We start from the raw sequence: 23,527 nt of genomic DNA, 5'->3' as shown, positions 1-23,527 counted from the left end.
TGCTGATCATCCATCCATCCATCCATCCATCCATCCATCCTCACTAGGGTCATGGGGGGTGCTGGAGTCTATCTCAGCTGACTCTGGTGAAGGCAGGGGACACCCTGGACAGGTCACCAGTCTGTCACAGGGCTACATATACAGACACACAATCACACTCACATTCACACCTACGGACAATTTAGAGTAACCAATTAACCTCAGCATGTTTTTGGACTGTGGGAGGAAGCCGGAGTACCCGGAGAAAACCCACGCATGCACAGGGAGAACATGCAAACTCCATGCAGAAAGATCCCAGGCCGGGATTTGAACCGGGGATCTTCTTGCTGCAGGGCGAAAATGCTAACCACTAGTGCACTGAGCAGCCCCTTCTGCTGCTCAATAAATAAAGGTTGAATCCATTCTTAGAGAACCAGCGCCATCTAGTGGAACAAACAGGAACTGATTCTGTCCCTGCAGCCTCCAGGTCCAACAAAAAATCCTTTAACATCTAAATTTGGTGTGGAAATGAAAACTTTGGAGTTAAACTACATTTAAGAAGGAACTGGTTTAGATTGAGTGATTTTTTATTTCACCAGCAGGTTTCTAGTGGTTAGAAATGATAAAACCCAGTGAAATGTTGAAGGTGTTAATGATGAATTTTAACTATTTTTATGTTTGTTTTTACATGTTTATCTCTCGTTTTTGTCATTTCCACAATAAACCTGTTGATCAAATAAAAGTTCATTAAAAATCTAAATTTGGTGTGAATTTTGTTTGAGGTGAACCGTTTATCAGACAAACATTCAGATTTATAATGACTTTAATTTGACAAACAGGTTTCTTTTGACTGGAAATGACATAAATAAGAGATAAAACTCAGCAAATCACTAAAGATGTTAATAATGAATTTTAACTACTTTTATGCATTGATTTGACATTTGTCACTTTTTATGACATTTCCTGTCAGAATAAACCTTCTGATTGAATAAAAATTCACTATGAATCTAAATTAGTTATATTCATTTCACATCAAATGAATATTTGACGTGAAAATATTTATTTTCACGTCAAATATGGATTTTAAATGATCTTTTATTTGACTAGCGGGTTTATTCTGATGGGAAATGACATAAAAAGTGACAAAAATGTCAAATAAATGCAGAAAAACTAAATTAATTTAATGTCTTACTGGGTTTTATCATTTCCATAAACCTGCTGGTCAGACAAAAATTCACTATAAATGAAAATCTGTTTTTTCTGATATACAGTTTGCCCCAAAATCTATTTTTGGATTTATAGTGAATTTTTATTTAACCAATCAATTCTTCTGCGTAGAAATTACATAAATAAGAGATAAAACATTAAATTTAAGGTATTAATGATGAATTTTAACAGTTTTTATGCATTTATTCAACATTTTTGTCATTTTTTTAATGTCATTTCCAGTCACAAGAAACCTGGTGGTCTAATAAAAATTCACTGTAAATCAAAATGTGGTTCGTCTGATAAACAGTTTCCTCAGAATTATTGTCGAGTCTATTTTATGGTTTAGAGTGAATTTATATTTGACCAACAGGTTGATTCTTGATAGAAACAACAAACAACAGACACAATATGAAATTAAAGGTTTTAATGATGAATTTTAACTGCTTTTATGTCATTTCCTGCCAAAATAAACCCATTGATCAAATAAATACTCACCATAAATTTAAATTTAGGACCATCAGCTACATTTATGTCAAAACACACTCAGAGAAAAACGCCTCGACAACCCAGAAGATGAAATCTAAATCCACTTTATTCCAGATCTACACCTTCATCATCATCATCGTCACACTCAGGATTCATCTCCAGCTAAACTAAAGCTGCGATAAATCAAAAATAAAACATTTGGTCCTTAATATATCGTCTAGGCAACATGGTATCAGGGTTTAAGACAGATCTGCCTGGTTGCTACCCACAGAGAACATCAAACACGGAGATGGACCACAGGAGGAGAACTGAGCCGGATGAAAGGCGGCCGGACGATGAAAGAGAGCAGAGTATTTACAGACGGACGGGGAGGAAACGGAAGCAGCACACCAAAGAAACCAGTTTAAAACTAAAACACCACACAGCTGGGACGTCTACGGCTCCTAGATTCTTCTCACAGCGAGTTTCTAAACCGTTACAGAGGTTAGTTAGCAGGATTCTGATGAGGAGACGGAGGCAGGAGGGAGTCTGAGCTGGAAACTTATTCATCATCACCAGTATTGCTGTTTTTCTTGTTTTAGTGGATCTGCAGCACATTTCCACGTCAGCTCCCCCGAAGGCCGAACTACGAAGCACAGATGACGTTCCTCCGTGTACGAAACTCGACAAAAACTAAACCCGAAGTCAGAGACGACAGAAATCACAGAGGAGGTTCCAGGTTTTGTCTGTTAAATGAGGTTCTCTGAGTGTTTAAGTCGTCATCCAACTCTTTCTCTGCACCAAACAGACCAACCGTGTGCACTTTAGCAGAAGAAGATCGCCTGTTTCTTGTTTCTTTCCTTGTTTCCAGTTCCCCGGTTCAGTCAACAAGTTGTTTCAACACAGAACTAATTTATTATGTTAAAAATTCTACTGTTTTATGGAGGTCTATCTGGGTTAAAAGAGATCCCCCTTCGTGACTCTGTAAACTGTGACTTCAGGCCTTCAGAACCTCGCTAAAACGCTAACAAGCTAACCCGGCTTCGTAGCTCGGCCCGCTAGCTCAAGCGATCACTAACACAGAAATGTACAAACACGTTTGGATGTTTGTTCTTTTTAAGACTCAGAAAGTCTGTCTCATGGATGGACAGGAGTCACATGAACACCCGATGTTCTAAGACGATCACATCCTAGAGGGAATGAAGCTCCGCCCCACAGTCACACAATCCTTCTTTTCCTCACATGTTGGCGGGAAGTTTGTGCCTGAGTCCCTCCGAGTCTTTTCTGGCGAGCTGAGGGTCCTTTTTCCCGCCTTTAGGGGAGGTGGAGGTGGCGGGAGGTTGGGAGGAGGCGGCGCTGGATGCCTGAGAGGTTTGGACTGACGGGGGGTTGAGTTTGGAGGACTGGACTCCCGTGGAGGCGGGGCCGGTGGAGGGGTTAGTGGAGCTCTGGTTGGGTTTGATGGAGCGACTCGGGGTGAGGACGGGGGAGGTTTGTTTCACCGGATGCACCGAGAACGTTACTTTAGTCGGGGTGACGGAGCTGGAGGGGTGGAGCGGCAGTTTGGGGCCGGAGGTGGAGCCTCTGGGCGGCTGGAGACAGGGGGTCGGACTCTTAGGGATGGATGTCACCGGGATGGGAGACGGGAAAGGAGAAGGGGTGAGGGTGGGAGTGACCGGGGTGAGGGTCTGAGTGGGAGTCTGGGAGGGCGTGGAAGTTCTTGTGCGGGTGGTTTGGGTGGGAGTGGGAGAAGGGATGGGGGTCAGAGTGGGGCTGGGGCCGGACAGAGGGGAGGCAGATGGAGGGGTGATGGAGGCTTTGGTTCGGGGGCTCTGGGGGTGAGGAGGGGAGGAGGAGAGCAAGGACGAAGGGGGAGACGAGGAGGTGAGGGAGGTCTTGGTCCCGTAAGGTTGAGATAGGGGGACGGGGGTGGAGACAGAAGACGGAGGCGGCGTGGAGGACGGAGACGGAGACGAGGAACGAGGAGAAGGAGTGGGTTTGGGTCGAGGAGTGGACGAGAGCGAGAGAGGAGGGGTGGAGCAGGGAGGAGGAGAGGAGGGAGGCATGGGGGAGGGTTTGGGTCGAGGACTCTGGGTGAGGATGGGGGTGGGGGAGGAAGGGGAAGGAGTAGCGGAGGAGAGAGGGGTCTGTTTGGGAGGAGAGGCAGCAGGAGGCGGGTTGAACGGGACACTGGCGACCAGCTGCAGGTTGGAGGTCAGGATCCCGGCGCTGCCCCCCCTGGAAAGCTGCCCCGCCAGGAACGGAGCCGCCAGCAGGTTCCCTCCAGACGCCTTCCGGTGGAGGGGGGGGAGAGGCTGCACGGCGGCCCAGGAGCGGTGAGGCAGGGTGGGCTGCGACGCCGACAGCAGCCGGGCCTCCTGGGTCAGTCGGCCCAGCGCCGGCAGGCCCTGAGAGCTGCTGCCTCCGTGACGCAGCAGAGCCTCCTTGGCGCCCTGCTGAGTCGTGTTTACATCCGACGGGCCGCCGGCCGGGAGATTAGGGGGAGGGGCTTTGTGGATGGGAGGGGCCGGTCCTGTCGGGGTTCCTAGAGGTCCAGAGATCACTGAGGGGTGATCGGCCGGCAGACGGAGGCCGTAATGCAGAGTCCTGCCCTGCTGGACAGACGTGGGGACAGAAGACGCCGGCGTGGGCGGAGTCTTAGCAACAGGAGGTGATGTCACTCCAGCAGGGGGGCCCAGCGTGGAGGGGGAGACGGGGAAGGCCCTTGGAGACAGACCTCCCATCCCCCCCATGGCCATCATCCCGATGAGGGAGCTGACGGAGGGTCGGAGGGGCTGCAGGACCGGAGCTCTGGGGGGCGACAGAGGGAAGGAGGAGGAGGGCGAGGGGGAGATGAGGGGGGAGGGCAGGAAGAAGGCCCCGCCCAGAGCGTGCTGCTGCTGCAGCTGCTGCAGCTGCTGCTGCTGCTGCTGCTGCTGGTGCATCAGGGCGATGGCCACATTGCTGGTGGCGGCGGCGGTCTGCAGGGGGGCGTGGACCAGCGGCGCCCAGATGACAGGTCGAGGTCGGGGGGACACGGTGCCGCTGCCGCCCATCATGCCGCTCCGTCCGGCCGCCGCGGCAGCAATGGCGTCCTGCATGGCCGGCATGCTGTCGTGTTTGACAATCTGCTGCACCAGCATGCTGTCACAGGAACCCAGACCTCCAGCCGCCAGGCCGCCAGCAGCTCCACCACGACCTCCTCGACCCATGCTGCCGCCCAGAGAGCCGCCCTGAGACGACTTACGCAGCAACATGGAGTTCTTCCTGCCTGCAGAGGGCGACAAAGACCCAACATCAGCAAAAACACAAATCCCAGAAATAGGAACCACAAAAGACCAAACATGTCTGTAGATTCTCATCATCCAGGTCATCTAGAAATCTGATGAACTCTGTACATTCAAAACTAGAGTCCCAAATTAGAGTAAGTAAAGTTCTAACAGAATTCTCTGGCAGATTTAGTTGTGCAAAATGTTTAAGTTTTTTTCTGTCAAGCAGCAAATAATAATTTATCTGTAACTGGATGGATAACAAGTGTTTGTTCTTTGACAGTTCTCGGACAGAACAATGCAGAACCCAGAAATCCAGAACAGAGTTACCGATCCGGTCCAGTCGGTCCACGGCCACGGTCTCGAAGGCCCGCCTCATCATAGGATGTTCCTCCAGAACCTCGTTGAAACTGTCCACGCTCAGAGAGTACAGACGGCAGTAGGTGTCGGCTCGGACGCTGGCGGTTCTCCGTCCACGAGTCAACAGACAGATCTCTGGTGATGGAACCAGAAGAACAGGAGAACATGGAGAGAAGAAGGAACCTCACAGGAGCAACGAAAGTCATCACATTTAGAGAACTAGCTCTGCTGCACCAGCTCTGATCGAACAAAAGAGCATACAACAAAACTGTTTCTGAAGTCAGGACTATTAAAATTGAAGGATTTAATTGTTTTACAAACATTAATAGTCATGCATAAAGCAAAAAGAGGCCTGCTACCTTGTGGTTTGCAAACACTTTTTATTTTGAATAGTGAAACAAGTAGAAGAAATCTTGATTTTAAATATAATTCTGCAAGAACGACTCTTAAAGGAATGTGTGTATCTGTCACGGGTGTGGAAAAATGGAATTCCTTGGAAAAAGACGTGAAACAATGTTCAAACATTTTGCAGTTTAAATGTAAGTTTAAAGAAAAAATATTTAACATTTATGCAAAGGAGCAATAACAATGATGTAATTGATCTGTAGATTGATTGTGGCTATCTGATGTTTTTTGTTGTGGTTGTTTTTCTGTTTGAGTTTGGAAAAAAGACTGGGGTAGGAGTTAAAAAGACTTATTCTTCATCCTACTCCTGTTCTTGTACATGGGATGTGTGTATTCTGTGCTTTATAAATTGTATCCATTTGTTGATTTTTCATGCATTACCATGGAAAAGAATAAATGAAATGAAAAAACATCTGGATATTTATAAAGATGTGTGTGAAATTTACAAAACTACTCAAAATTTCTCCACAATCTGTTAAATCGTCCAAAATTGGATAAAAATGGTCTGTAGTGATGAAACAAGTGTCCAAAATTAGACCAAAAGGATCCAAAATGAATTAGAGAGAGGAGGGGTGGAGCAGGGAGGAGGAGAGGAGGGATGGGGCGGCATGGCTCAGTGGGTAGAGTGGCCGTCTTGTAACTGGAAGGTTGCCGGTTCGATCCTCGGCCCGTTGTGCTCATATCGAGGTGTCCCTGAGTAAGACCCCTAACCCCTAACTGCTCCTGATGGGTCGTGGTTAGCACCTTGCATGGCAGCTTCCACCATCAGTGTGTGAATGTGACGTATCATGTAAAGCACTGTATAAATACAACCATAAAAAAATTTATCAATGACTCAAATAATCTAATATTAAGTATAAAATTATTATTATAAAGCCTTTCATAATTACTGAAAAGTGACCAAAATGTCACTAAATTAGTGAATAAAATGGAACAAAATGGACCTTAAATGACTCAGAACTCGTCCACAAGGACTCACAGTTGTCCATCTTTACTGTAAGAACTGAAGGTCAGTCAGTCCAGAACATTTCAAGAACTTTGAATGAATACTCAAGAAATCATCTAGGAACTACCCAGGAACCTACCACGAACCATCTAAAATGACATGAAACCTGTTTTTTTCATATTTCATCTCCTCCGTAATCAGAGATTATTGATCTACTGTCCAATACTCCAGATTCTGGATCAATGACACAATGAGAAATCAGAGAGGAACTTCCAGGTTTTTATCTTTAAGAGTTCCTCACATGTTGTTGTTCAAACAGAGAATAAACCTCTTTAAATCGGGACAACAGGGACATGTTTCTCAGATTTTAGCTCAGAAAATCTTTGATATTTGAAGCTAAAATTTCACAAACATCTTTATACAAATCCAGATTTCATGAGATGAAAGTCTAGATCAGTGGTCGGCAACTGGCGGCCCGCGGGCCAAAACTGGCCCGTCAGGAATAATATCTGGCCCGCCAGATGATTTTGAAAAGTTGATTTGGCACGGAGCCAAGCCAGTCCGTAACCGCAACACGAAACTCGCGTGGTCGGCTGCTGCCGGGCATTTCCGGGTTTGTGCTACTGGTCGGACACGGTTGTAGCCAGATTTCACTGAGCAACAGTGTGTGCAAAACATGTGTGTCCCGGGAGTCATTTTTAATACATCTGTGATCAGAATTGAGACGTGTCCCAAGCAGCAGCGATCAGCTGTTGAAGGTCCGCTGCTCACGGTACCTCACCCCCTGCCCCACCCCCACCCCCCGTTCGCGGAATCGGAGCGCAACCCCCCCGCAGGTTGGCCCCCTGTTCGATTGTTTACAAACATTTTGGCCCGAAGTCACATCTACTTGCCGACCCCTGGTCTAGAGTAACTCAGATGTTGGAGCAGAAGGAACCAAACTTCTGTTGTTGTTCCTGAAACGGTCTCACCTCCAAAGTAGGACCCATCGCTGAGCTTGGTCTCCTTGTTCCCTCGGGTCAGAACGCTGACCCGTCCGTGCTGGATGAAGTACATCTTCCGTCCAACGGTTCCTTCCCGGATGATGAAGTCGAACGGTTGGAACACCTCGAAGCGCAGCTTGGTGAGGACGGCGGTGACGAAGTTGGGATCTGCGTTGGCGAACAGCGGCATGTTGGCCACCAGGCAGCGGCAGTTGAAGCTCACGATCTCCTGGAGGAACAGCAGGACGGGGGTTTGGTTCCACGGCAGGACAGAACGTCTGGGTTGTACTAGCGTGAAGGTGTCTGCGGAGGCGTTACCTCTTTGAGCGGCTCGCTGAGTTCCCCCAGGATGTTGTCCTCGTCGAACATCTTGCCCTGGAAGCGATGCTCGTAGTACTCGTGGATCTTCTGCCGGACGTCCGCAGGAAGCTTGTGGAACGACATGTATTGTTCCACCTGCTTGTACTGTGAGAACACATGAACAGAATATGTTAGCGGTTCCTTTAATACACAGCTAGAACTTTCTGATTCCAAAAACATTCCCATAATGTTCCTCTTAAAGGTAGAGGAACTAAAGATGTTCTAGAAATGTTTGGTGATAACATTAAGGAAGTTAAAACTTGTTAAACAGAGAACCGTTCTTCCTTATCGATGAACACTGTGGGGATGTTTTCTAGATTCTACGAACTGTTCCTTATCAACATCCCTAAAATATTCTCAGAACATCGCAGGCAGAATGTTCCACCTTTGCCAATATATTGCAGTAGAACGTTCTGTCATCAGAGGCCTCAATAACATCCTGACATTTTGAGAACATCCTTCTTATGTTGTTGTGGAAACATCTTTAAAGAAGAACATTCTTTAAGGTATTCCTTCAACAACACTCCCAAAACGTCCTGGGAACATTGAAGAACAAGAACATTCCACCTTCATTCATATATCGCAGTAGAAGAACGTCTTGTCTCTATAACATCCTGACATTTGGAGAACGTTCTTCTTTTGTTATTGTAGAAATATCTCAGAATGTTCTACAATGTCTCCCTCAACAAGAACATTAAATGTTCCACCTTTAATATCTCACATGAGAGGAACGTCATAAAACGATCTGTCTGAAAAGCATCTTCTAAGGTCTCGGTAACGTCTTGAGAACGTTTTCAAAGTGTCGCATTGAGAATGTTTTTCCTTTGTATCTTCACTGTAGAACGTTCAATAATGTGTTCCTCTAAAACATCCCCAGAACAATGCAGCTTGAACGTTCCACCTTTGTTTAAAATACTGCATTACAGGAACGTATAAAGAACGCTCTGTCGTCTGCGGTCTTGATTGTGTCTTTAAATGGTGAAAAATGTGGATCAGAGTTTCCTCTGATGTCTGGTTTAGCCCAAAGATGTTCAGTTTACTGTCATTGAGGAAAGAAACCAGAAAATATTCACATTTCAGGAGCTGGAATCACTGAATTGATCCCATTTCCTGTAAATGACTGCTGGTGTTTCCTGTAATAAACCAAACCTTCTCCTGGTACTGCCTGCGGGACGAGTCCAGCGACTGGATGAGGGCGGTGGCGTGGCCGATGAACATGGCGTAGCAGGTGGCGCCTACGATCATGCTGAGCATGGTGAGCCAGACGTCGGTCATCCCCTCTGGAGCCTGAGCCCCATAGCCGATGCACAGCATGTGGCTCATGGCTTTGAACAGAGCGTACGAGTACTGGACGCCCCAGGTGTCGTTCTGAGGCACAAAACAACAAAAAATAGACTTTAGAATCAACCAGAGTGCTGTAAGACACTCAGATTATAGTCACTTATACAAAATGACTCCAGATGTGTCAAAAACAATACTTGAAATTCATACAAAAAGACTTCAAATCCATCCGAAATCACTCCAACTCATTAAAAATGTATCCAAACTTACTCAAGACTTCAAAAAACAGATCAAAATTAATCTTAAATGACTTGAAGTTTGTCCAAAATGAGTTAAAAATGTCCAGAAAACCAGACATTTTCTTCCAAAATGACTCAAAGTGTCTGTAAAAGTCTAAAATACCAACTTTTTCTTCCAAAATCACTGGAAATTCGTCCAAAAGGACTCAAAATCTGTCCTAAAATAAGTTGAAAATGGGTCCAAAGTGACTCAAGACTTTACAAAATGACTCAAAATTTGTCCAAGGTGACTTGAAATTTGTCTAAAACAAGGACAGAAAAGTCCAAAATGAGCTAAAAACGTCCAGAAAACCAGACATCGTCTTCCAAAATGACTCAAAATGTGTCAAAAATGATTCATTCAGACAAAATAAATGAGAAATGTGTCCAGACTGACTCAAGACTTCACAAAACAACTGAAAATTTGAAATCTGTCCTAAATTACTCACATTTTTTAAAAAGACTCAAAATATGTCCAGTGTGATTGGAATTTGTTCAAAATAAGGAAAGTAAAGTCCAAAATGGGTTAAAAATGTGAAGAATACCAGATATTTTCTTCCAAAATGACTCATTGTCTCTAAATCCCTCTAATTAGTCCCAAATTATTCTCTTTTTTAAATTTAAATTAATGGCCACAGACACCGATTCAAAATACTATTTACATTTTTAATAAGCAGTGGTTTTATTCTGAGCCTCTAATCTGTTGGTTTTCTGTTTTAAAATCTCAGATAATTAAGAAAAAAATTAATTTCTTTAAAATCTAATATGATAAATGTCTGCCTTAGTCCAAACATCTTCAGTTTACAGAAAATATTCACATTAAAGGAGCTGAAATCACAGAAATTAGACAGTTTATTATGATCATTTTTATCTGACGGCATTCTAAAGACAAACTAATGAATTAATGAACTAATGGTTAAAAACTGAGATTTAATGGCAGTAGACAGATTATTTCCCCATCATTAACGTGTTTTTTGCTTTCTGGACGGTTTTGTCTGAAACTAAAATGTTTATTTTATGATTTTAAATGCTCCAGGCTGCTGATTAAACCCTCCTCCTGTCTCATGTTGTCTGGATGCTGCTGCGTCCTCTGGGGGGAAAATCCCAGCATCCGCCTGCTTAGCAACCATCGCCACGGCAACCGGCCAGAGCCATGACTCAGCTCTCCATCACGGCTGCATCCGTCCCTTCACACCTCCACCTGATCTCTGGGAACCTTTAAATTAGTTTATTTCTTTATTCCAGACAATTCACTTTATTAATGCACAAATAAATTCACATTTCTTTACAAAATGACTCAAAATTGGCCCAAATTATTTGAAATTTGTCCAAAATGACTCAAAACAGTCCAAAATAACTGGAAACATCTCCAAAATTAAGTAAATTTTGTCAAAATGGCTCAGAAAATGTACCAAATGGCTTGAAACTTGTCCAAAATTACCCGAAATGACTCAAAATATGTCCAAGATGACTTGAAATCTGTCTTAAATTACCCATGTTTTTAAAGAAATCACTCAAAATGTGTCTAAACTGAGTGAAGACTTCACAAAACAACTCAAAATTTGTCCAATGTGATTTGAAATCTATCCAAAAATAATCCATGTTTGTAAAAAAATGCTGAAAAAGTGTCCGAAATCACTTAAAATGTGTCCAAAAGGTCCTGAAATCCGTTTCCCCCCCCAAAATGACTGAAAATGTCTGTAAATTACTCTAATTATGTCCAAAGCAAGGCAAGAAATGTCCAAAATATCATCAGTTTTTTACAAAATGTGTCCAAAATCACTGGAAGTCCATCCAAAATTACTTAAAATCAGTTCCAAAATAAGTAAAAAATGTGTCCAAAGTGAGTAAAGACTTCACAAAACAACTCAAAATCTGTCCTAAATTACTGTAACTTGTTCTAAATTTCTCATATCTTCTTCAAAATAACTTGAAATTTGTCCAAAACAAGGAATGAAAAGTCCAACATAAGTTAAAAAATGTTGAGAGAATCAAACATTTTCTTCTAAAATGACTCAAAATCTGTCCCAAAATAATAAAAATGAGTAAGGGCTTCACAAAACAACTCAAAATTCATCAAAAATGTCCTGAAATCTGTCCTAAATTATTCTGATTTGTCCTAAAAGACCCAAACCCAGCAGGAAAACTTTGAAATGAATGAAAAACCTGATTTTTTTCACCCAAAATGACTCAAAATATCTCTAAACTAAGGAAAAATGTGTCAAAAAGCTTCACAAAAGGACTCAAAAGGACTGAAATCTGTGCTAAATATATGTTTTAAATGTTTGGGATAAGGTTGTTGCTAGAGATACGGACCCATACCCGTAGCCTGTGGACTACGGATACGGCACTTTCCATTTGCCAATCAGATACGCGAGATCTGGTCACGTGACTCCCGGTAGACGCTAGAGGTACGGACCCGTAGCATCGGTACTACAGGTACGGACCCTAAACCTAACACTAACCCTAACCTTAACCTTTGCTTACCTTTCAACAGTTTGCAGTGGTTAGTAGCTTCTTGACTCGCCAGACTCGTGTACGGGTCCGTATCTGTCTGGCAAATGGAAAGTGCCGTATCCGTAGCCCACAGGCTACGGATACGGCACTTTCTTAGATAGAGACCCACCACCATGAGGTTCTTGGATGAGACTCACCACCATGAGGTTCTTAGATAGAGACTCACCACCATGAGGTTCTTAGATAGAGACTCACCACCACGAGGTTCTTGGATAGAGACTCACCACCATGAGGTTCTTAGATAGAGACTCACCACCATGAGGTTCTTAGATAGAGACTCACCACCATGAGGTTCTTAGATAGAGACTCACCACCATGAGGTTCTTAGATAGAGACCCACCACCATGAGGTTCTTAGATAGAGACTCACCACCATGAGGTTCTTGGATGAGACTCACCACCACGAGGTTCTTGGATAGAGACTCACCACCATGAGGTTCTTGGATGAGACTCACCACCATGAGGTTCTTGGATGAGACTCACCACCATGAGGTTCTTGGATGAGACTCACCACCATGAGGTTCTTGGATAGAGACCCACCACCATGAGGTTCTTGGATAGAGACTCACCACCATGAGGTTCTTGGATAGATACTCACCACCATGAGGTTCTTGGAGACCCAGCAGTCGGAGGGGAAGTCCTGCAGCATGGGGACCAGGAACTGGAGACATCCGTCCCAGTGGCAGAGCAGCAGCATCATCCCGATCAGGTTCACGATCCGGACCATAGCACTGGCCAGGTCGTAGGTCATGTGGAAGATCTGGAGCAGATGGAGGGACCGTGGAAGCTTTTTATTCCAAAATATTCTTTAAAACGTGTCCTAAAGATCATGAAACTGTCTGGTCATGTATGTAGACTCTGGACCGTAACTGATGGATTCAGACGGCAGGATGCGATCTAAAGCATTAATAAACGTCTTTTATTTAATTCAACTTCCTGTTTCCTGTTTCCTGCTTCCTGTTTCCTGTCTGCAGCTCACCTCCTCCCATTGGTGGATGTATCTGATGAGTCTGGACAGCCGGAGCAGTCGCAGCAGACTCAGGATTTTGGTGAAGCGGACGATCCTCAGCGCTCTGGCCGTCCTGTAGACCTCCGAGTCCAGACTGTCCACCATGAGGAAGATGTAGTCCACCGGGATGGACGACACGAAGTCCACCAGGAACCAGGTCTTCAGGTACTTCTGTCTGATTGCCCTGAGGAACACGGAGGAGCCGTCAGATTAAACATTCAGCCTCAGAAACATTCAGAAGAGTAGATTTAGATTCATGGCATCAGGTTCTTTCCTTAGAACCCCAGTAAAGACCTAAAGGTTCCTCCTGGCAACTGTTCAACGTGGCGTCCCTCAGGGCTCCATCAGAGAGCCTCTTTCATTTCCTTTAAAACACAACATCTGACATCATTTTACATTAAAAACTAGTTTTTAACCTTTACTTCAAATCTCAAAGACTCACTGAAGACATTGTTGTGTTCTCCGATCACCCACAACGTTAGAACCACCTGCTGCCAGAACAGACCTCTACAGATCTGAGCCATCTTTGATCTGGATCTGGTCTAAAGTGGTCCAGACGCAAAAAACACACTAAAATCCTTATGTTATTACATTCTAACGAAGAAAATAGGGTTCTCGTATCAAAAATGATGTTTCTGAAGAGACTTTAGCCTTTGTACAACAATGTATTCCAGATTTAATCCAAGTATAGAGGTTTTTTATCTGGACCTGGTCTAAAGTGGTCCAGATTCAATAAAATGTTTTAAATTCTCCATATTTTTACATTTCAACACAAAAAATTATTATAGGTGAGGGTTGGAACGTAGATGGACGGTAAATTCACCACAACAGTTCGATACAACGCCCTCCTTAATGCTATCAATCCACCTGTCCATCCATGGGCCACTCCAAAGATGGCTTCAGTTTTTCCTGTTTAGGGTCATTGTTTCATCGAATCACCCAACTTGTGCAGAGTTTCAGCTAAACGTTCTCACATTATCACTTAGGAGTTGCAGTATTTTAACCTGAATATGTACTATTACTATAAAACTGCAGTATTTTTACTCCTACTACTATAAAACTGCAGTATTTTTACTCCTACTACTATAAAACTGCAGTATTTTTACTCCTACTACTATAAAACTGCAGTACCGGACCGGACCACCTACCGGGGGTCCAGCAGGATCTCGGTGCTGTCCTCCTTCATGATGCCTGTCCTGAAGTTCAGAACCAGGTCCACCATGAAGAGCGTGTCAGAGACCACATTGAAGATGATCCAGGATGGAGTGTTCTCGTCCCTGAAGAACGTGATGCCCACCGGCAGGACGATGAGGTTCCCCATCATCAGCAGCAACATCAGCAGGTCCCAGTAGAACCTGAAACATAGAAGAACATGGAGGGACGTAGATGGAGCATGGAGGAATAAGGAGGAACATGACATGGAGGAACATGACATGGAGGAACATGGAGGAACATGGAGGAACATGGAGGAACATGGAGGAATATGGAGGAACATGGAGGAACATGCAGGAACATGGAGGAACATGGAGGAACATGGAGGAACATGCAGGAACATGGAGGAACATGGAGGAACATGGAGGAACATGGAGGAATATGGAGGAACATGGAGGAATATGAGGTGGACAAAAGAAAAATGTCATTTTAGGGGAACTTCAGACTTAATTGGTATCTTTTAAAACATTTCAAATATTCTTTTCTCCTTTTTGTTACAGGTTTGGTCTCAGGACAAGAACATTTACACACTACTGATGTTTTTGGGTTTAATATGTGGATTATTATGGGATGTAAAACCCCTTCCATCTCTGGAAGGACTGTTCTAAACATCCTGACTGTTTTCTTTCTGTAATAAAGACGTTTTACGGTGTCTTTAAAGGACTTCAGTGACTCAGTGACGCTCCTCAGACTGGATTTATTCTGATTTAGAGCTTCCATGACTCATCTCTCTGCAGAAACACTCGACCAGCTCGGATTATTTACAGAGAAAAACCTTCATCACACCTCCACTGGTTCAGCCTGACTGCAGATCAACGTTCACATTATTTTTTATTATTTTCTGATTATTTACAGCTCAGAGACTCAGAGAATGAATCCATGGATCCCATCAGGGAGCAGCAGAGGTCAGAAAATCAGATTTAATCCTCAAACAGAGGAGAGAAGCAGCTTTCTATAAAACAATCATCTCATAAACGACTAATTCATCAGCTGGAACCATTAAAGCAACAGTCCTCTGTTCATGGTCTCATTTTGTCTTTTTTTGTCATTTTATATCTCGTTTTTGTTGTTTCGTGTCTTATCTGTCGTTTTCTGTCTGGTTCTTTTCATTTTGTGTTTCGTTTTTGTCATTTTCTGTCTCGTCATTTTGTGTCGTGGTTTTGTCATTCTCTCGCCTGTTTTTGTCGTTTGCGTCTCATTTTTGTAGTTTTTTTTGTTTTGTGTCTCATTTTGGTTGTTTTTAATGAATTCTTTCCTGTGTCCTCATTGCCAGATTTATACAGTAGTTAGTTTTATCTTAACTTAACATTTTTAATCATTATTTTGTTATTTTTTTCATTTTATGATCATCATTTTATACCACTTATTATAATTTTATCATTTTTTTAGTCATTGTTTTATTTTCTACAGCTTGTTTCTGTTTAAATTTCAACATTTATAATCATTATTTTATTTTTTTATACAGCAGTTTTTTGTTTAGTTTTCTCCTCCAGAATAAAAGACCCGTTTTGGGCTTTTATTCTGGAAGGGGAATGGTTCCTGCACTGACCAGAGGAGCTGAAATGAAGCCATCCTTTACTGAGGAAATGGAAATGCAATCAGAGCTCCTCAGTATTCTGACCCACCTGCTGCTACCTGCTCAGACCAACACCGCTTCTCTCCAGAGTTCTGATTGGCTCAGACCAACACCGCTTCTCTCCAGAGCTCTGATTGGCTCAGACCAACACCGCTTCTCTCCAGAGCTCTGATTGGCTCAGACCAACACCGCTTCTCTCCAGAGTTCTGATTGGCTCAGACCAACACCGCTTCTCTCCAGAGCTCTGATTGGCTCAGACCAACACCGCTTCTCTCCAGAGCTCTGATTGGCTCAGACCAACACCGCTTCTCTCCAGAGCTCTGATTGGCTCAGACCAACACCGCTTCTCTCCAGAGCTCTGATTGGCTCAGACCAACACCGCTTCTCTCCAGAGCTCTGATTGGCTCAGACCAACACCGCTTCTCTCCAGAGCTCTGATTGGCTCAGACCAACACCGCTTCTCTCCAGAGTTCTGATTGGCTCAGACCAAACACCGCTTCTCTCCAGAGTTCTGATTGGCTCAGACCAAACACCGCTTCTCTCCAGAGTTCTGATTGGCTCAGACCAAACACCGCTTCTCTCCAGAGTTCTGATTGGCTCAGACCAAACACCGCTTCTCTCCAGAGCTCTGATTGGCTCAGACCAACACCGCTTCTCTCCAGAGCTCTGATTGGCTCCCGGGTCGCAGATGTGACTTCCTAAGGAGCTGCCAGACAAACGGACAAGCGAGGATAACAAGGACGGCGTCAACATCAGCAGCATCTGATCACTGCAGCTGGGATTTAACTGGTCGCTCTGCAGTCTGAACTTTCTCCTCACCCTGTTTTCTGATTGGTCCATCTGTTCTTAATGAAGCTCATCAGCAGAATCACTGATTAGAAAAACACTAAAAATCTTTGACCAGCTGAACCTGGAATCTTTTTTAAACTATTTACTCTTATTGTACAGATTTTTGCTGTTGGAGTTGTTTAAATTAAATTATCTAAATTCTATTTTCATATCGTGTTTAAAATGTCAATATTTTACAGAGATTTGCTTTTAAATATATTTTTAAAATCATTCAGGATTTCAAATGTGAAAATTATTTACTCTGTGAATAAAATATTTAATAGAAGATATGACTTTACTGACATTTGAAGAATATTTATGTGTTGTAAAAAGCTGAAAATTTGTACTTTTATTTATTATTTTTTCAATCACAAATATTACCTAAATATTAATTTGACTGTTAAAAGTGGAAAAATTACAAACATGAACAATCTTTGATGTCCTGTTTTGTCATTTCGTGTCTTCTTTTTGTCGCTTTCTGTCTCGTGTTTATGGTTTTTGTGGTTTTCCAGTTTTTATCCCGTATTTTCCGCCTCCTGTGCTGCTGATGGATCCTTCATCTCTTCTCTATTTAACTGGAAACTGAATTATGCAGAACAGAAACTCAGCGTGAATAATTGAAACCAGCGTTCAGCGTTAATCATTAATGGGAGCAGCTACAGGTGGGCTCAGATCTTCAGGAATCTACAGGTGATCCTGGAATGATTCTGGAACATTTAGGTTCTCCAGGAAACATCTGAACCGGGTTCCAGCAGCAGAACGGTGACCAGCAGGAGGCGCTGTGTCCGGTTCACCTCCTCCATGTCTGCTTTTATTCTCTGCGTCCATCAGAGCTGCTCAGAGACGAAACACTGGAATAAACCAGGTTTTATGGTTTCATTCATGGTTTCTGTTCTACCGACATGGAGACAGAAAAACTAGAGGTCCATTTTCAGGAAAACATTTCTCTGTTGGTTTCTTTCTGTTTTTCTGTCTTGGTTTTTTTTGATTTTGTGTTTCGCTTTGTGTCTCATTTTTGTCGTTTTGTGTCTCATTTTTGTCGCTTTGTGTCTCATTTTTGTCGTTTTGTGTCTCATTTTTGTCGCTTTGTGTCTCATTTTTGTCGTTTTGTGTCTCATTTTTGTCGCTTTGTGTCTCATTTTTGTGTCTTGTTTTGTTGTTTTATATCTGGTTTACATCACGTTGTGTCTTCATTTTCTTCTGTGACGTCCACATGTCGTTTAGTTTCTGTGTGACCGTTTGGTTTCTGGCTTTTGTTGTTTTGTTCCTGTTACGTTGAGTCTTGTTTTTGTCGTTTCGTGTCTCGTTTACATCACTTTTGTCTTCATTTTCGTTGTTTAGTGTCTCTCTGTGTCAGTTTGCTTTCTGTTTTTTGTCGTTTCTCGTCTCTTTAGGACAGTTTCGTCTCTTTCTGTCGTCTTGTCTCTGGCCTTCCTCATTTTTCTTGTGTCATTTTTGTGACTTCTTGTTGACATTTTGTGTTTAGTTTTGGTCGTTTTTGTGTATCTTGGGCAGGTTTATGTCTTTGTGGTCACACTGAGTCCCATTTGTGTTTGTTTTTTGTCTCACTTGTGCTGTTTTGTGTCTCATTTTGGATGTTTTCTGTCTCTTTTGTCTCATTTTGTGTCCCATGCCTATTTGTGACTTGATTTTTCATTGTTTGTCCAAAATGGTTTCAAATTGTAAAAAATGAGCTAAAAATAGGTCAAAATGAGTTAATAATTGTCTGAAATTACCTAAAAATTGTCAAAAAAGATTTAAAAATGGTCTAAAATGAGTGAACAAATGCTGTGTCCTCTTTAACTGTTTCTATTTTTACAATTTCTACAAAATGTTTAACTCAACTTTGTGACTTTTAAAGGCCTGTTTTCCTTTAAAGAGTCACCAAAATGACATCATTTACCACCAGAAAAGTGGTCATATTTTCTACTGTCAGCTGGTTCTTGAATGCATCATGTGTGACATTTGGTTCCTTCAGGAAAATGAACCAAATCTGAGCTTAAAACTGATATTTCATTAAAATCACCTCCATGTTTGCTCTCCAGACCCGTCATCAGTCGATGTTTATGCTCCACGCTGCTTCATTTATTCTTCCAGTAGCTTTGCTTTCATTCTTACAATCCTTTCAGATACGTTTATGTCATTTGGAGCAAGTTTTAGCTCATTTTTTCAATCATTTTAAACACCTTTTCCCACCGCTTGGGACCATTTTTTGTATTTTAGACTTTTTTTGATATTTTGGGACACTTTTGTTATTTTTTTGGACAAATGTTGGGTCTCTTTCAACGTGAATGTCTCCATGTTTCCTCTCTGCTCTGCTCATCATCAGTAGAAGTTTCTCCTGGATGGATCTAAGCAGATCTGAGGACAGGTTTTATCTTTCTGTTATTTTTGTGGTGATTGTCTTGTGTGTGTTGTTTTGTCTCCTTTCTTTTGTTTAGAATTTTTCTCATTCACTGTCTCGGTTTTCTTGTTTAATGTTTTTTTTAATGTCTTATTTTTGGCTGCAGGTTTTCCTGCGTCTCGTTTTTCTCGTTTTGTGTCTCTTTGTGACAGTTTTGTCTTTTTGTGGTCGTTTTGTCTTTTTGTGGTCGTTTTGTCTCTTTGTGGTCGTTTTGTCTCTTTGTGGTCGTTTTGTCTCTTTGTGGTCGTTTTGTCTTTTTGTGGTCGTTTTGTCTCTTTGTGGTCGTTTTGTCTTTTTGTGGTCGTTTTGTCTTTTTGTGGTCGTTTTGTCTTTTTGTGGTCGTTTTGTCTTTTTGTGGTCGTTTTGTCTTTTTGTGGTCGTTTTGTCTCTTTGTGGTCGTTTTGTCTCTTTGTGGTCGTTTTGTCTTTTTGTGGTCGTTTTGTGTCTCTTTGTGACAGTTTTGTCTTTTTGTGGTCGTTTTGTCTTTTTGTGGTCGTTTTGTCTCTTTGTGGTCGTTTTGTCTCTTTGTGGTCGTTTTGTCTTTTTGTGGTCGTTTTGTCTTTTTGTGGTCGTTTTGTCTCTTTGTGACAGTTTTGTCTCTTTGTGGTCGTTTTGTCTTTTTGTGGTCGTTTTGTCTCTTTGTGACAGTTTTGTCTTTTTGTGGTCGTTTTGTCTTTTTGTGGTCGTTTTGTCTTTTTGTGGTCGTTTTGTCTCTTTGTGACAGTTTTGTCTTTTTGTGGTCGTTTTGTCTTTTTGTGGTCGTTTTGTCTCTTTGTGGTCGTTTTGTCTCTTTGTGACAGTTTTGTCTTTTTGTGGTCGTTTTGTCTTTTTGTGGTCGTTTTGTCTCTTTGTGGTCGTTTTGTCTCTTTGTGGTCGTTTTGTCTTTTTGTGGTCGTTTTGTCTTTTTGTGGTCGTTTTGTCTCTTTGTGACAGTTTTGTCTCTTTGTGGTCGTTTTGTCTTTTTGTGGTCGTTTTGTCTCTTTGTGACAGTTTTGTCTTTTTGTGGTCGTTTTGTCTTTTTGTGGTCGTTTTGTCTTTTTGTGGTCGTTTTGTCTCTTTGTGACAGTTTTGTCTTTTTGTGGTCGTTTTGTCTTTTGTGGTCGTTTTGTCTCTTTGTGACAGTTTTGTCTCTTTGTGGTCGTTTTGTCTTTTTGTGGTCGTTTTGTCTCTTTGTGACAGTTTTGTCTTTTTGTGGTCGTTTTGTCTCTTTGTGGTCGTTTTGTCTCTTTGTGGTCGTTTTGTCTTTTTGTGGTCGTTTTGTCTCTTTGTGGTCGTTTTGTCTCTTTGTGGTCGTTTTGTCTTTTTGTGGTCGTTTTGTCTTTTTGTGGTCGTTTTGTCTCTTTGTGGTCGTTTTGTCTTTTTGTGGTCGTTTTGTCTTTTTGTGGTCGTTTTGTCTCTTTGTGACAGTTTTGTCTTTTTGTGGTCGTTTTGTCTCTTTGTGGTCGTTTTGTCTCTTTGTGACAGTTTTGTCTTTTTGTGGTCGTTTTGTCTCTTTGTGACAGTTTTGTCTCTTTGTGGTCGTTTTGTCTTTTTGTGGTCGTTTTGTCTCGTCTGTTATTTTCAGTCGCTTTTCTATTGTTTTGTTTTTACATTTTTGTCATTTAGTTTCTTGTTTTATGTCAGATTTTTGTCGTTTTGTGTTTTATTTCCATCTTTTTTCTAACTTGTTGACGGTGTTTTCTGTCTCCTGGGAACAGTTTGTCTCTTTGTGTTCATTTTGTCTCCTAATTATCTGATTTTCTTTCTTGTTTTTTCTTTTAGTTCTTCCTCAGGTGTGTTTCTCCTACCTGAAGTCGCTGTAGGGGTGGATGATCCAGGACCCGGCTGATTTGAGCCTCTCCTGCTCCAGGGCCACGGCCTTGTGGGATCCGAACATGCGCAGACTGAACTTGTTGACCCCGGGCTGCAGCATGGCCCCGAACTGCCTCTGGATGAAGGTGCTCTGGTTGGAGGTGCTGAAGTCCTCCCCGTCCAGACCCATCCCGAAGCCGCCCAGCCCGGACAGCCCCCCCGGCTCCGGGGTCCCGGCCGCCGTGGTGGTGGTGGTCTCCGGCCCGGCGGCCACCACCACCACCCCGGTTCCGGCTGACGAGGTGGAGGCCAGGGCGGCCCGGGCGAAGCCCACGGAGCGGGGCGGAAGGTGGGCGGGGCCAGAGGAGGGCTGCAGCGGGGTGGGCGGGGTCCCGGCCGAGCGGAACGGGAGGCCGTCCCGGGTAGAGGAGCTCAAAATGGAGAGACGACGGCCGCGGCCCCCCGAGGACCCGCTGTCCCCCCGAAGGAGCCCCGCTCCCCCTCCAGGGACGCCTGGGACAGACGGTAGCCCGGAGACGGCAGGCTGCCCTTACTGCGCCGTTTGGAGTCCCCGTTCCTCCGGGGCAGGCTGTCCCCTCCACCGGGGCCTCCAGGGCCTCCAGCCACCCCGTCCATCACTGGCTGGAGGGAGGAGAGAGGGGAGACGGTTGCTGTGACTCCCCCTCAGAGAAGCTGCTCAGATGAACGTCAGCCGTTAGTCAGAGTTCATCCTCAGACCCCAGATGTTCTACAGATGTTCTACAGATGTTCCTCCAGATGTCCCTCTGTCCTCAGATGTTCTTACAGACGTTCCTCCAGATGTTCTGCAGATGTTCCTCCATCGTTCCTCCAGATGTTCTACAGATGTTCCTCCAGATGTTCCTCTGTCCTCAGATGTTCTTACAGACGTTCCTCCAGATGTTCCTCTGTCCTCAGATGTTCCTCCAGATGTTCCTTCAGACGTTCTAAAGATGTTCCTCCAGATGTTCCTCCGTCTTTCCTCCAGATGTTCCTCCAGATGTTCTACAGATGTTCTCAAATGTTCCTCCAGACGTTCCTCCGTCCTTCCTCCAGATGTTCTACAGATGTTCCTCCGTCCTTCCTCCGTCCTCGTCCTTGAATCTCTTCTCTCCGCCCCGGGCCCTCCCTCTGCTCTCCCCTGCCGCTCTCATCTCTCCCTTGCCGGTCACACTGCCACCGGATTCCCGGTCTACGGTAGATAACGGAGCTCCACACTCGCTGGCCGTCGGTGTCCGGTACGTGCCTCCTCCGTCCGGTTCGCTCACCCGGTTCTGTCCGCGTCCACGTCAATCATCGTGCGTGAAGGAACGGAATGAAGGACACTTGATCCGGTTTTTAACGGACAGAAACGGAATGTAACGGGGCGCACTGATTCACGGTGACACGCACACGGAAAAGCGGCGCGTCACGGCGGCGGAGAGAAGTCAGAAGAAAACCTCCATCACGACGGAGACGCACCGAGAACCGGGAGGCGCTCCGACACCGAACCAACCTGCTCAGGTGTTCCCGGTGCGACGCTCCCTGCTCGGTTGTTCCTCATCTACCCTCCGGTCATTCTCCGGTTCGTCCCACTTCTGCCCACTTTCCGTGTCCACACACCGGCGGCGGCTGCGTCCTTCACCGGCGGTCGGAGCCGCTCCTCAGGAAATAAAACAACTTGTTGAGGGTCTCCGGTGCTCCGGTTCCCCGCTTCTCCGGTGCTGATGCTTCTCCGGTTCTTCCGCCGATCCCACTTCCCGACACTCAGAGGTCGAACGGGCACGATCACGGAGGCGCGCGGCGCATGCAAAGGAAATATTAAATAAATAAACGAGCTTTAAACGTGCGCATCTCACCGGCCTGTTGCCATGGCAGCCGCATCCTCATCATACGGCCCCCCAGGCCGCGTGCCCGGCGTCTCCTCAGGTACAGGTCGCACGCCATTCCCGACTCACCGGTGCACGCGGCGAGGGAGGGAGCGCGTGATGGAGAGACGATGATGATCAAACTTTATTTAAAGGACAGAAGCAGAAAAAACAACAAACGATCCAGAGACACGTCAGAGGAACATGTGGACAGATTTCACTAAATATGAGGAAAAAAGCCCAAAGTGTGACTAAAACAACATGAACACACATGATTGGTTGATTTAAAGATGACGTCATGCTGTCAAACTGTAAAAAGGGATTTCTGATGCGGACATTATTTACATTTTTATGTTTTCATGGTTTTTATTTTTCATTTTTTACAATCAACAGGCAACTTAATTCTTTTTTTAGTCATTTTGTTAGACATTTTATCATTATTTGTATTATTATTATTATTATTATTATTATAAAGCCTTTATTTTTACGTATAGATATATACATAAAGTATGTATGTCATTTCTTTTTTTTCACCAAAAAATGTTCAAAAATTTCCCAAAAATGTTGAAAATGTGGACATCAGAAGTTTCACTGTGAAAATATATTTTTTCCACTTTTTAAAATGGATCAATATGACCCGCAGGACGACATGAAGGTTAAATAATTTCAGTTCTAGAAATGATCATTTCAGGTCATTTCAGTTGAGTTTGTAGAGCTGTGGGAGAGGATCTGTGAGGTACTGGGATGTTGCTGAAGGTATCTGAGGTATAAAACACCTTAAACTGAGCCTG

The 23,527-nt window shown here is 43.8% G+C and overlaps 1 protein-coding gene and 1 long non-coding RNA gene across 6 annotated transcripts; one reads left to right on the top strand and one right to left on the bottom strand.

Annotated features, from left to right (window-relative positions):
- Window positions 1-1,762: 1,762 nt before the first annotated feature.
- On the bottom strand, window positions 1,763-22,841 carry LOC110961639 (potassium/sodium hyperpolarization-activated cyclic nucleotide-gated channel 3). The gene is given in 10 exon segments (XM_051957210.1): window positions 1,763-4,924; window positions 5,253-5,417; window positions 7,605-7,845; window positions 7,935-8,081; window positions 9,126-9,344; window positions 12,650-12,811; window positions 13,031-13,244; window positions 14,209-14,415; window positions 20,868-21,351; window positions 21,354-22,841. Coding segments are annotated over 10 exon segments (4,026 nt in total). The 5' UTR covers window positions 21,508-22,841; the 3' UTR covers window positions 1,763-2,891.
- LOC127536540 (uncharacterized) lies at window positions 12,135-12,725 on the top strand. 5 transcript variants are annotated; one of them, XR_007945566.1, is made up of 3 exons: window positions 12,135-12,256; window positions 12,373-12,487; window positions 12,601-12,725. It is a non-coding gene; the product is annotated as an uncharacterized LOC127536540 (long non-coding RNA). The 5 variants fall into 5 exon arrangements; XR_007945565.1 differs by having other exon boundaries at window positions 12,315-12,430; window positions 12,544-12,664; XR_007945563.1 differs by having other exon boundaries at window positions 12,373-12,430; window positions 12,516-12,634.
- Window positions 22,842-23,527: the final 686 nt, after the last annotated feature.

The sequence above is a fragment of the Acanthochromis polyacanthus genome, chromosome 12, assembly GCF_021347895.1.
Source record: "Acanthochromis polyacanthus isolate Apoly-LR-REF ecotype Palm Island chromosome 12, KAUST_Apoly_ChrSc, whole genome shotgun sequence".
Lineage (NCBI taxonomy): Eukaryota > Metazoa > Chordata > Actinopteri > Pomacentridae > Acanthochromis > Acanthochromis polyacanthus.
The sequence above is the reverse complement of the archived record's forward strand: the minus strand, read 5'-3'. Positions and strand labels throughout refer to the sequence as shown.